This window comes from Amphiura filiformis, chromosome 15 (genome assembly GCF_039555335.1).
Source record: "Amphiura filiformis chromosome 15, Afil_fr2py, whole genome shotgun sequence".
In the NCBI taxonomy this organism is placed as follows: Eukaryota; Metazoa; Echinodermata; class Ophiuroidea; order Amphilepidida; family Amphiuridae; genus Amphiura; species Amphiura filiformis.
This window is the reverse complement of record NC_092642.1, coordinates 13,981,269-13,995,665: the sequence shown is the minus strand read 5'-3', so window position 1 is coordinate 13,995,665 and position 14,397 is coordinate 13,981,269. Positions and strand designations below refer to the sequence as shown.

At 35.9% G+C, this 14,397-nt stretch overlaps 1 protein-coding gene across 1 annotated transcript in view; it reads left to right on the top strand.

The window, feature by feature from the left end:
- LOC140171276 (transient receptor potential cation channel subfamily M member 3-like) overlaps positions 1-11,783 on the top strand; it is a 32,891-nt gene extending 21,108 nt beyond the window's left edge. The window contains exons 13-24 of the mRNA XM_072194506.1: positions 635-805; positions 1,263-1,498; positions 2,098-2,320; positions 2,900-3,046; positions 4,483-4,689; positions 5,305-5,436; positions 5,876-6,145; positions 6,465-6,648; positions 8,358-8,481; positions 8,845-9,032; positions 9,972-10,104; positions 10,459-11,783. Coding sequence (XP_072050607.1) covers positions 635-805; positions 1,263-1,498; positions 2,098-2,320; positions 2,900-3,046; positions 4,483-4,689; positions 5,305-5,436; positions 5,876-6,145; positions 6,465-6,648; positions 8,358-8,481; positions 8,845-9,032; positions 9,972-10,104; positions 10,459-10,651 — 2,208 coding nt within the window. The 3' untranslated portion in view covers positions 10,652-11,783. The remainder of the gene's footprint in view (positions 1-634; positions 806-1,262; positions 1,499-2,097; positions 2,321-2,899; positions 3,047-4,482; positions 4,690-5,304; positions 5,437-5,875; positions 6,146-6,464; positions 6,649-8,357; positions 8,482-8,844; positions 9,033-9,971; positions 10,105-10,458) is intronic.
- Positions 11,784-14,397: the final 2,614 nt, after the last annotated feature.

Sequence of the window (14,397 nt, the reverse complement as noted above, 5' to 3'; positions counted from 1 at the left end):
ACGTTAGAAGTCTGTTAGAAAGTATAACATCCTTATTATTATTATGACTTTAATACATTGTAAAAGAAGACATCACATGGTAAAAGAAGACATGGAAGGCAAAGAACATCCTACTTGTCTTACGTGCAAAAACTGTTGGAGGACTTTGACAACTTTTTACTGCCAGTTGCCATTACCACCTTGGCTTCAAATCGTAGCACATGGAGAAACTTTATAGTCGCATGCTTCGCAGCCGAATGAAATGAAATACATTATTTTTACGATTTACATACCATCTAAATAAAAACAACATGAAAACATGAACGTAACAAAGTATATTCTTGAAGAAGTAATCCAACAGGCCATGTTATCTGTATGTCCAATCACCGTCTCCTCTCTCCAATCCTACCAGAACGACTTCACTGTCCCCAGATGACCAGATCGTCAGCCTACCAGATGGTAAGACAAAGTACAACACAACATAATGATGCCACTATACAGGAGGATATTTAACAGAAGGCCCAAACCGGAATTAGATGGCGGAGGGTTACTCGGAAGAAGCCAAAGGGCCACACCGGTCTAGGGATTTTAAGTTAAAGAGTCAATCAAGTAATACAAATTGGTTGCTGATTAATATTTTAATTTTGCTTTTCAGGGTGGAAATTTCACAGATATGAAAGATATAGGAAGAATCATCCAGTACCTCCTTGGTAAAGGCTATGTATCAAAATACATGTACACCAGCAATGGGGACGAGAGCAAATCACTCTGCTCCTCACCATGCAGTCTTTTTAGTTGTGTAGATAGGTGTATTGAACGACCAGGGGTAAGTGGTGTAACACAAATTCTTTGTAATTCAATGAACCGCTCATATTAGAATCATCATCTTTTGCCTTGTATATGAAATTGTTCTCAAAATTTATAAATGCACAGATCTTTTCAATGCAGCCACCATGTTCTGTATAAATTTTCAGCTTTTTCAGAGCCACTATCATGTACTTAACAATGCGCAGCTCTTTTCAGAGCCACTACCATGAACTTATTAAATGTACAGTTTTTCAGAGCTGCCACCATGTACTTGATAATACACAGCTCTTTTCAGATCCGATTTAACGTATAGTTGATAAAAACACAGCTCTTTTCAGAGCCACCACACCACTATATACTTAATAAATGCACAGCTCTTTGAAAGCCGCCCACGTACTTCGAAGGTTTTATGGGTATACTTATGAATCGAAAAAATATTAAAAAATTTTGAAAAATGTGCATTAATTGTTCCCCAGGAAGACGAAATTGACGGGCTGGATATGTTTGACGAGGAAGACACCTCACCTTTTGACGATCTGTTCATATGGGCAATTTTAACTAAGAAATTCCAGATGGCTTATCTGATGTGGCAACGTGGCCGACAATCCATTGCCAAAGCGTTGATTGGCAGTAGATTGTGTTGCAAAATGTCTGAAATAGCACGAGCCAAATACAATACTGACGCGGCCGATATCATCATGGCGGAATCAAGGTTTGTATAATAAAATATGCGGTACATTATTAATTTATAACTGAATTATTATTCTATTTACATACTGTCTGATGACATTGACTTTAATACGTCGGGTCGTGGATGATTTCTAGTGCTCGATATCTTATTCATCGAATTAATGACGCCACTTAGCATTTAAAACGTAATGTTTTAAGGTTGAAACCACTGGAGCACTTTCGAGTTTTAAAGTCACTGGCAAAAAATGAAAGAAAAAGTGCCCATCTGACAAAAAAAATGAAAAAGAAAATCGGGAAAAGAAAATCGGGAAGGCAAAGGAAAAGAAAAGGAGCAAGGAGCCCGTTTTCAGCCAAACTTCGCCCCATCATGAGCCAAAATAGTGTAACATACACTATGCTCCTGGTCACTACTCAGAGGTTTGGTGTGGAAATGAAGGTTAGACGGTTGATAGGTCTTCCGTACGTTAACATCGCGATTCGCGATTGGATGACAACAGCAGCGAGATGGGAATTGAGACTAGACCCAGCGTTTGAATCACGATTAGGCCACGTTCTTTATATTCCAATGTGGTTTATCGATTGACAAACACATTTTCTTTTTAAAAAACCGTTTTATTTCAGGCGCTACGAGCAGGTAGCCATAGGCCTGTTAGATCAGTGTTACACAATGGCACCTGATTATACAAGATGTTTGTTATGTGCACAAATGGAGAAATGGAGCCAGCAGACTTGTCTGTCATTGGCTGCTAGTTACAACGTATACAAATTCATAGCACACCCAGCCGTACAAGATTTGCTGCAGCATTATTGGTATGGGAAATTGAGGAAAATATCCACAATACAGGTTCGTAAACTTTTCACCACTGGTGACAGAATGCGTTGTGTACGTAGCTGGGGTACGCAGTTAATGAATAGCAACATTTAAATATCTTCAATACGTAGCTCTTCTGGAGAATAACCCTATACCTATTATGGATCACTAACTCGCCATATGTTGACGCCGTTTGTATCCTCCTATACCCCGTAAGCCTTGCCCTCGTTTATCCCATACGTATCTTAACTTTTCTGCACAATACAAGTTTAATTGATGATGCAGTCTACTTCTTTGACAGTCTGTTCTTGAAACAGCTCTTTTCAGAGCTACCGTGTATACTTAAGACAAGTTGTTGTTACATTAGTATTCATTGTCAGGTTTCACAGTCGTTTTTTTCTTAGGATGCAAGGATTTAACTTAAATATTATATGCTCTTAAATATGTTCTTAAGAAATATTAACAGACAGTCCGACAGTATAAACCCATTGAAACCATTTTATTGTGATGCGGCATCATATCCGTTACGAAACATCTACCACAAAATACTCGCCAATTATAATACACAAAATATAAGGACCTATAACTGCTTGCATTCCAAACTTTTAATAGGAGTTTGTCGTCTGGCTATTCGGGAAGAGGAAACTGGAAGAAGAACACACTGGCCAAGTTACAAGCAGACGATATACCCGGCAATGTAGTGGCGGGCACAATCTTGAAGGCGACAGTGACGGTCTGGAAATGAGTGAAGGATTACGGGTAAGAATATAGTCAGGCATACTGGAAATATTAAAGAAAGTGTGAAAACAATTTGGTTAAACAAATCAACAGTTTCATCTCCCATACTCAGTAAAGTTGCCAAAAGACAGTTAATCTTATATGTACATGATGTACTTATACAAGTTTTCATCGGCGCGAAAGATGTAAAACTATTACTATAGAGATTACGATGTTCCATGACGTGTTGCGTGGACCGTGTGTTTATACGGCGTTCAAAACGTGCGTACATATTGCTAGTCTCGGTTCCAAGCTGGATTGTGCTCCTTCATAACGAAGGAGAACAAGGCGGCTGGAACAAAGACTAACATCTGATCTGGTCACAAGAGGACGAAACAATTGAAGTTAAGTTGTCTCCGGGTCTTATGTCTACTTCAATACAGCATTATCTTGATTTTCACTAAAAACCAAAGCTAACACGCTGCTTAATATCATAGTTGCCAAAAAACAAGTAATCGCAAACAAATCGCAATCTAATTTTTATACGGCAAATCTGACACGCATTTTAATTGACAATCTGCACGTATGAATGAAGTCAAATTTTCACACCTCACTGTTGCTTTTTATAATGATTTCTTACAAACAAAAAATGGTCATATTAATAGTTAAACTTTTCTCTGTATGTTCATTATCCTTTACTGTCTTTAATTATATTGTTAAGTAGACAAATTGTGTGCACTTCAACGTTGTCTCCACGTTCATTTCGTACGTGCAAAATCTTCAAAACTAGCTAGATTTTTAATAAATAGACGTGCGTACCATCATGGCGTTTGGAAATCGCAATCTCTCTAACAGAGAGTTTGCGATTTCCGAACGTACGTTTCATATTCCCATGCATCTATTCAAAATCATTCTCATGTGACGGGATTTCGAGTAGGTGCACCGGCGTAAAATACGTACGTTTGGAAATCGCAAGCTCTCTATTATAACAAAGTAAACGTACTTGGGTGATCGAGACTTGTTCATTGAGATATGTTTGAGTGATTTGTGATAGTATTTTTGCACCAGAGAAAATTATTTGTGGAGAACACGACATTCTACAAGAAAGGAGTGCAAGAGTAGTGCGGTAAAACTGATAAGTGAAGTTACTTAATATGTTGGAGCAATCACCAGCTATTAATCGAGCATCCAAAGAATGACCGCACTGGACTCGCGTGGAGTGCAATGGTCTGTTTATAGCAGCTGACTCTAAAACTAGTAAAAATAATCAATATCAATTGGCCAACTCAAATGACAAGACTCTTCTTATAGGAGTTATATAATTGGTAACAGGTACGGTGTCATGTTGGAAACATTGTTTGGTCAGAGTATAATTGAATGAATCATTACCGCCTTTTTAGCCTAATCATTGGTGAACTATACCTAAATGTTTCATGCACGTGTAACGTAAATGTTCTGTTTCACTTACCCTATTTTAGTCGACCGTGGAAGATTCCAACGGACACGTAGCACGAAGCATGAGTCGAAGTCTGAGTTTGTGTTCAGGACACAGTATGTCGCCATCTGATATGAGGAACAACACATTACTACACAACAGACAACCATTCAACCATCGCACGTTATCATTTGGTAGACGAGTTCAGGCAGCATTCCAAGCACCGATTGTCAAATTCTGGATTAACACGGTAACAAAATAAAATTATTCTAACACAGTACTATACTTCACTGCTATAGTAAAGTACCGCATAATATCTAGGGCTTAGAGCCAGAACCACCTCTGTCCATTTGTTTTCTCACTTATTTCGGTAACAAATGGACGGATATCACTGCCCTCCATAAAAATGTAAGTGACTTTGGGGCACATGCATGGTCACTTGCGTCTAACTAACATTCAAGTAACACATACATATACCCCAAAGTCGATTTGCATTTATTATATGGCATAATTAACCGTCCATTTGTTGCCGAAATGAGTAACATGTAATTGAGAAAACAAATGGACATATGTGGTCATGGATCTAAGCCCTAGATATTAACCTAAAAGCGACATAGTCAAAGAGAGCATATCAAAATCAAAATCATATCGTATCGTTGTTCGGAGGTTAAAATGAAATTCACATGACTTTAATAAGAATGTTTAAGTTTGATGCCACATCAGCCTTACAAATATTATGGGGACGTGTGAAATAATATACAAGTGATCACATACATAATACCGATTATAAGATTTATGTCAATGGTATCATTAAAGTTAAATCGTATTTAATTCACCAATATCCAATGTATTAATTCAATTACAGGTGTTCTATCTTGCATTTCTGCTGCTGTTCACATATGTGGTCCTCCATGAGTTTGACACATCTTCCCTACGGATTGGTGAAATTCTCGTAGCCATAACAGTATTCTCTCTCGGTACAGAAGAAATACGACAGGTAAGCTATCACTTATGCGACTGGTAAAGTAGTCTATGTGTTTTTCATTAACAAAGACAAAAGCTATGTTGTTGTATGCCCTATAATACGATTTATTGTGTTTCAAAATACAACAAAATAGCTTCTCTCCCATTTTCCCGGTGTATGAGGTCCCGAATTATATTCCCAGTGGTGGAGGTTTGGTGGGATATTGACTTTGTGGAAAAAGTTCGAAATGAATAATTGGTAACATCCGCAGATTAAATTCAGACACTTCCACTGCAAGACGTAATGTTTTGTGCCCTTTTTTTTACGGCACTTTCTTTCTGGTTGTGCAAAAATGTACACTTAGGTCAAGTGAGCCCATTGCGCCATTAGGCGAATCTTTACAGTATGTCAGTAAGATAAGAAGAGACAGTTTTGATATAAAACACAATAAATAATGTATTTACCTTCATAGGTACTGATGCAAGGAGAACGCGAAACCTTTACATTCTGGCAGAAGATCAAGATGTGGGCTAACAATCGATGGAACATCTGGGACCTCTTCGGTATATCCCTCTATGCTATTGGCTTTATATTGAGATGGCCATATGGACCGTTCCCAAGCTTCTTAGTACCGGCAAGGGTATTCCTGGTCACGGATATCATGGTATGGTACATACGGTTACTGGATATCTTCAGTGTCCATAAAATCATGGGTCCGTATGTGAATATGATTGGAAAAATGGTAAGTGATTTTTTTCTTCTTTACTTTTAGGCGATAACATTTTTATTGTTAGAAACATTGAGCCAGGCATAGGTTTATCAACTTGAGAAAGAAAGATTAACGTCACTAACTTTAACCCACACACGAGTCAAAGTATTGCCACATTCCCAAAATATTAGTTTTCTGTTAAAATGAGGCAGCACTCAAAGGGTATATCGATATATGACGTATATTATTTATGTGGCTTCAATTTAATCTCTTTTGCTTGTAATGTAATTCCTCTGCATTTTGCCTCTGTAAATTGTTCTTATCATAAACCCTTTAAATGTGTACATTTCAGTGTTGGGATATGGTATACTTCACAGTGATTCTCTTGGTGTTTTTGACAAGCTATGGGGTTGCTCGTAAGTCGATCCTCTACCCCAGTCCGACAGGCACATGGAATTGGGATAACCTAGTTGATATATTCGCTATACCATACTGGCAGATATACGGAGAATTGTTCATGGACGATACAGGAATGTGTAAGTAGTGCTCGACAAATCGCACGTTTCTGATGTGCTAACATAATTTTGTTAAATTAATTTTAAAAAGGTAATGATTAAAAATAAATAATGCCTCACAATTCTTCTTGGATTATAAACTAAAAATTAAATATACGAGTGGATATTCATCTTATTAGATAAAATGAATTAAAGTTTTTTAACTTCAACACTACACTATTTTTCGCTGGAACGTTTTCACTAGTCCGACTAGCGTCTTCAGCAGATGGTGATGCATGATGATCTTGAAGCCATACAGATAAGGACTCTAAAACCGAGGCTAAATCGTGACCAAGGAGTAGGACTAGAAATAGATCCTATTTGGGATAACCTGCTGATGCACAGGGGGGGGGGGGCGCTACATCGTAACATCCTATGACGTCATTCTGTCAATCATATGACGTCATCAGTGAGAGCCGATTGTAGACAAGATACCATACATCTGCTGAAGACGCTTGTTGGACTAGTGAAAACGTTCCAGGTGAGCGAAAACTAGTGTAGTGTTGAAGTTAAAACTTTAATTCATAAAAATGAAATATTTTTAATTATTAGGCTTGTACATCCAAAGCATGGCATATTATAGAATATTACGGAATCCCGTGTATGAATGAACCGTTACAATTGCTAAACGCAGTGCTATCCTTATAAATATGCCCATGTAAGCGTACATTGGTTGCAAAATTGCTTCCTGGTGGGTGCGGTAATTTGAGTCATTGGATCCTGTTGGAGTGAAACATTCGACGAATAATTACTGGCTACGTAATATCCATATATGAATACATCACAAAATGAACATGCAGTACAAATATATTGGCGATTCAGAATGTGTAAACATGTATTGGAAGTTTTGGATAATATTTTTACTATAGATGCCGTGTAGGTGCGCAATAGAACAGAATCACAAATCTACCACACCAACTGCCTATAAACACAGTCACATAAAAGTGTTAATTTAATTTGAATGAACCAAGAATTTAAAGGCGCACGAAAATTGAAATGTAATACAGCTGTATTGAATGTCCACTATATTTAGACCTTAAATTGTATTGCCCTTAGAGCTCCAAAGTCAGGGTCGGTCGGTTTACTTTTTTTACCAGGTACTATATCAAGAAATGAAAGTTCACCACAAAATACCATGGTAAACTATGGTTTATAGGGTTTCTTAGGCTTGTTTTTTAATATCAGAGTTAATTTTTGCAGTACGAATTACAAACAGGCAAAACATTTTCACATTTTTGTTTATTTTATACCAAATATGAAAATTTAAATATGAAAAAAAATGACTCTATCTTTTAAGATTTTAGGGTCGGTCGAAAAGGGCAATAAATATTATTACAAATCTTATTTTAAGCCTTAGGCCTAATTCACGCATTTCAAGACAAGTGCGAAGTACACTGTATCAAGCGTGCTGCACAATTAAAAACAACAACAACAAAAACAAAACAAAAAAAAACGAAAAAAACCCAGCCAAGCTCTATGTTTTATTCAAGCATTGGGCTATTCCAGTTGAAATCAACACACCCCAACTATGGATGACATGACATTAATCTTCCAGACAAGGAGTGTGAATTTCAAATGGGGTTACCTGAATGGGTGACTCCATTTGAAATATACACCCCCTGTATGGGATATTAAGGTCATGTCTTCCATAGGGGGTGCATTATTACCGCTATTGTCTTGTGAATTTCCAGTAGAGTGTCGTGGTGAAGGCAGTGAAGGGTGTTCACTGGGCGCAGCTTTTGTTCCATTTGTTATGAGTGTGTACCTTCTCATTGCTAACGTATTGCTGCTCAACATGCTCATCGCTATATTCAAGTAAGTTAATTATCATTTGTCCAACTTTAATATGTGTTCGTTTTTGGACGGTTAAGCAGCAATTAAAATAGTATGATCGGAGATTTTTGCTTGATAAAGGAGTATGGGGCATCCCATTTAGGGAGCACTTACCGTACTTTAAAGAATAATGTAATGTTTCACCAATTCTATGATTTTTACAATTAATTAAAACAGAAACACTTTAAATTCGAGCAAGGCTTCCATTGCAATAATAAAAGCTATGTGTCTGCATTTTATTATCGGTGTAATTTTTCTTGTGTCCTGATGAAATGAACTTAAATACATTATCGTTCCTCTTAAAAGGAAGTAACTATCACGTGACCTATGTGTTCTCTATTGTAGCAACACCTTTACATCAGTGCAAGAGAATGCAAACGAAATCTGGAAGTTCCAACGTTATCGCCTTATCGTCGAATTCAGCAGTCGACCTGGTGTTCCTCCGCCGTTCATCATGATACAACATATATGGATGGTGATACAATGGTTTCTGCGCTGCTGTTGTCATAAATCAAATCTTTCAAAGGAAATGAGTAAGAAAATATTTTGTGGAGCATTTTAGAAGAATGACCGCCAAAGTTCCCTAAACAGGTCATATCGTTAACCCTAACAATAACCTTATATCATATTCCTAATCATAACCTCAAAACTAATGAACAGTATTGAAAATCGCATTGTCCTAATATCTTTTGATGACGACAGTTTTTTTTTTCACATCTTGCTCACGTCTGATGGTATATATTAATACCTATTTCTGGAGGGAAATCAATTCTTTGAGATATTCGATACATTTTTCCAAATCATTTGTTACATATGCCATTAAACAGTCATGATTGAGAGTAATCTGCTTCTTAGATATTGTACCACTTATCACCTGCCCAAACTTGACTAGTCATTTACGATCAAAATGAATAGCAAATGGGGTAGAGAACGACTCTGCCTAATGCCCCGGCCAAATACCCAAGCAATGCATCTTCATTGCAGTTATCTGTATTACACCATTGGCAATAACGGGTGGAATGTATTTCTCTATTCATGTTAGCACTACTATTTTACCCACCTGTTATTAAATGTTTTTCCTGTCAACCCCACTCATTCCTTTAACACTGACTTTTTAATAAGTTATATCGCATACTATTCTCTCATTTTATTTCCTCCTGTTCACCCTTTCTCACTTTTCTTTTTTCTTCAAATTTTGTATCCTGTTCGGGCAGGGGCGCTCAAATAACGTCAAAAAAGGTAAAATAGGGTAAATTGTGGCGAAACTGTTTGTTATTTAGGGAGAAGGGACTGGAAATGTTGTATGTTGTTGGTACAATTAAACTCTTTTTGGGTTGTTGTAAAACTCTCATTCTAATCATTCTCTCCATCATGACCGTCTCTTCCAATTTTTTTTCTTGCACTCACCTCCCCCCAGTCTTCAACGTAAATGCCTTTTTATCACCATCTTTCTTTACAACATTCATCAATAGGAATCGTATTTGACGACCAAAGTGAAACACTGTTATACAACTTTGAAGAGGAATGTATGGGAAATTACTTACGACAACTCACATTACAGGAACAAGCCTCAATGCCTGGACTCATACAAAGGATAAATGAAAGGTACCAACTTCGAGGCATAATGCGCTATAAATGGCTAAAAAGTGTTTAGGAGTTAAAAACATTTAACACATTTTGTAACACTATGAGAAGTGTCTTTAATCTAAGCATGTTTCGAGTTTTGATAGCTAGTGTTTAGCAATTAAAAACGTAACGTGTGATGTTTAGACGTGTTTAGAAAGTGGCATATTTTAAAAAGTTGTTTTGTCATGTATATCATTAGCTCTTCTTGAAAAATAATTGTACCACAATTATTCGTCCTGCATGCTGCGGCAGCGATCTGCAGCTTTTGAGCAGAAAACCCGGTTTTTTTTTCTTGTTTACTTTTGAAATTTAATTTTTTTTGACACACTGCAGGGTTGAAGCAATGGCGTTATACATGGAGGAATTAAAAAGACGCGAGGAAAAAGACCGCAGATTAAGACGTAAAGAAACCATGGAGAGAACCGTGGCAACGTGGAACACCAATGGAAAGAGTTCAGGTCAAGCAGGGTCAAGAGGCTCTCAAGGAAGCAAATCTAAGGAGTATTCTCGTGGTCTGTCTTGTTGAAGAAGTAGATATGTCCTAGTCATATGATATTTAAGATCTGGCTTATGGCTTAACTATATAATTGAATACCTAAGTGGAACAAGGGCCCAAACTCCACCATTTTATAAAAATGAGTTAGACCCAGTATTTGTGTGTGAAAGAATGGTCCACTTTCTAAAATAGTCTTCCAAGTATACTTAATCTTGGTTTCCATGGAAGTTGGGCCGATTTTCCATTAATATTGGGTATATTATGGAAGAAAAAGGCTCATATTAAAACCTTAAATGTTTTCATGGAAACATATATGATTTCACATGTATGTAATAATATTATAGGTTTCTTGAAGATGAAAACATTAGGTTCAAACACTTTTCAGTATACTATTGGAAGAAGGGCCCAACTCTGGCTTGTATTTTAATACAAGTCTTAAACGACTTGTACCGTTGCCATGGAAACATCATTTCATATAATATTTACATGTATATAATAACGCTCATGTATTAAATGTCCCTTTCACTAGTTGGTAAACGTTTTTATCTATGAATATTTGACATAAAATGTGACTAAGTTACTTTAATGAATGAAATAAAATAGTGTTGATAAAAGAAGGCATGTATAGTAAGGCATATACCGTTCTCCAAAGTTGGAAGTATGTACCATAATTATTTCTTTGGAGTGTTCAACATACCAATGCAAAGTATAGGGCAATCGCCGCACGGAAAATTTACGAAATCGTGGCTGGAAAAATGTGCGTGAGCTAAAATGCAACATCAATATGCAAGCCTATTAACAAAATTTCTTATGACCTTACACAAGTGATCATGGTCAAATATAAAACTAGAGAGTTTGGCCATTGATATGCACTATCAATTTTGTACCTGCAAGGCAAAAATTCACAGCAAACATGGCAGACTCCTTCCATTTCTACGCATTTAAAAAAAAAATCCTCAATTCCTTAAATTAAATGACATATCAATTTGTAAGCGCTCTTTTAGCAAAGTCATAGTTCATTGAATTTACAACCGAATGACAAAACAGGCGAAAATAACTTTTTGCACAAGATTTGCAATTTAAAGAGAATTGGCCATTGCTCATTCTAGTGACTCTAGTGTATGGACAATATAAGTTTGCTTTTTCATTTAATGACATAAAATTTGACAAATATTGTAAGGAACACTTGAGGTTTTGACTTTTTAAAACCTAGTTTTGATTCAGATATTCAATTGTTCTAGGGATATAATTTGTAGTTTTAATATTAGCAGATCTGTATATAAGGATCATCATGTCTATGCAGTCTTTCAACAGATGACCCCATCCATTCGCCTTGCTTTAAAATTTTTGAATTGCGTTATCTGTTGACCTAGTGACTAAAAGAGTTTCGACAAAAACCAATCAAAGAGGCCCATTTTTCAGCTAGAACCTCCACAGCTCCTCCACAATGGAGACATTCACTGCTTGTTGTTCTTAGCTTGGAAGCTCTTGGAGGAAAATGTGTGCTCAGGTGTATCGAGGTGGAAACTGTGCGCATGATAGTTTATAAGAGAATAGTTTTGTATAGAAACCTGTCCATATGCTATGAAAATATAAAAATAGAATATCGTATGTGCAGCCATGCAAATCTGCTGCACCTCTGCAGCAGAATGCAACACTAACGTAAGTCAGTAACATTTCAGATGTAGTGACTTAAGTAGCACTAACGGTAGTGTTGCATTCCAACATTTCCGATGCAGTTTACCAAACTTAACGTCATTTTTTACACTTAATTATCTACACAATTTTAATTAAATATTGAGAGATGGAACTTCTATTTGATCTAAAAATGTGCATATTTATATATTTCTTCTTTTTATGCCAAAAACACAAAAATTTCACTTCGTACGACAGTGTTGCATTCTGCGACGATTCGAAATTCTGAATCAAAAATCTGAGTTGAGGTAGATATTTTTTCACAATTAAGTTTTTCTTAATATCTCAAAAATTTGTGGATGTTATTTCTTAGATATTCAATTGTTCTGCAATTTGTATGATTTAATATTAGCAGATCTGTGTATAAGGACTCATCATGTCTATGCAGTCTGTTCAGTATAAGGGGGAACGTGACCCCATCCATTAACCTTTGTTATCGCATACACTCTGTCCAAAGTCATGCTCCATCTTTAAGGATCGTTAACAACTATAAAGTATATGTTCTACTAAAAAATTCGCAACATGACCTTTGACCCATTTTGCAAGGTCCATGCATTTTACTTATTATTGGGGTCATGTTCACGTTATAGGGCTCATGTGGCATGCAACTGTAAATATACCAGTGATACAAATGGACAGACTATAAATGTGTATATGACCTAATTATTAAAATTGTTATGCAATTTGTATGCTTTTGTTAACAGAAAATTAGGAATCATAATATGATTATATTAGGTACAGGCCTGTGGATAATTCTGAGGGCAACTTAAACACAGCAATTGTGCTTGATCAAAAAGTTAAGTATGGGACTTAAAATACTGCTAGCTGTTATGTAATTTGTTATTCATAATAAAATTATGTATAAAACTGAACAGGTTGTCAACTTATTTTCACCCTTGCTACACTTATTTTTTTTAAATGTAGTCTTATTTTAGTCATTAACTGACGATGCGCCATTCCTGAATATATAGAAAATCATTAAAAATCTCTTATCTACGCCTTATGAGGGCAATTATTTTATTCAAAAGTACTTTACAGGATTAATACAGAGTATGTTCAGAAGTAATTAATGTTATCAAGCAACCCGAGTCATTTGTCGTTAAAAATAAATTTTTAGATTTCGCAAATATTAGAGATAAATGTCAAAAACATATCACAAAGTTTAATCAGCTAATTAGTACATTCATCATCATAATGGGTTTCTTAGAATGCAATGCAACTTTTTATAACAACAACAACAATAATAATAATAATGAAAATAATAATAACATGCACTTAGAGCGCGTTACAAACAAAGCAGTTTCTCAATGCTCTTTAAGGTGGTACTACACCCCCTGATAGATTTTGTGACCAATGTTGCATTTTCTCAAAAAATAACTACACACTGGTAACGAAAGTTATGTATATTATAGGGGCAAGGAATCCAATTACTTCACTGAAATTTCAGTGATTCAATACAAGTGGTAAAATTTATATGTTAAGAAATGAGGTACATTCTCCTTTCTTAATAATGAGGTACAATAAGCGGTACCGCTTTCTTAGTCATGAAATTACCGCTTTGTGAGAACTGAAATTCAGTGAATTTCCCTATAATAAATATGTGTTATTATTTTTGAGAAAATGCAAAAATATCACAAATTTATCAAGGGTGTTGTACCACCTCATAAACTACAGAAAACCAACAGACATAAAACAAACATGCTTACGGATAAAATAAGATAACTTATACCACATTTCGGTTGATAAATACTTAGAATGCGGTGGTTCTATTTACATTACTCCTTGAGTTCAAATTACACAATACATATTTCATTAATGTCAATGTTGCAATTTTGGTCTATATAAATAACACATGTTGAAATATAAGAACCTACTTTCACTCGTTTTCAATATTCACATATCAGGCATGAGAGTTTTTCTGTTTTAACTCTAATTCCCGTATATGTCCAAATTTCAGTATTTTTTGGGTATTATGTCCTTGCACACATTTATCTTTTTCCCCATCATTTCACTGTTTTTTTCATTGAAATTCATTTGTACGCCTGATAGGCCCTATCTACAATAATCAGCTACAAATGGTT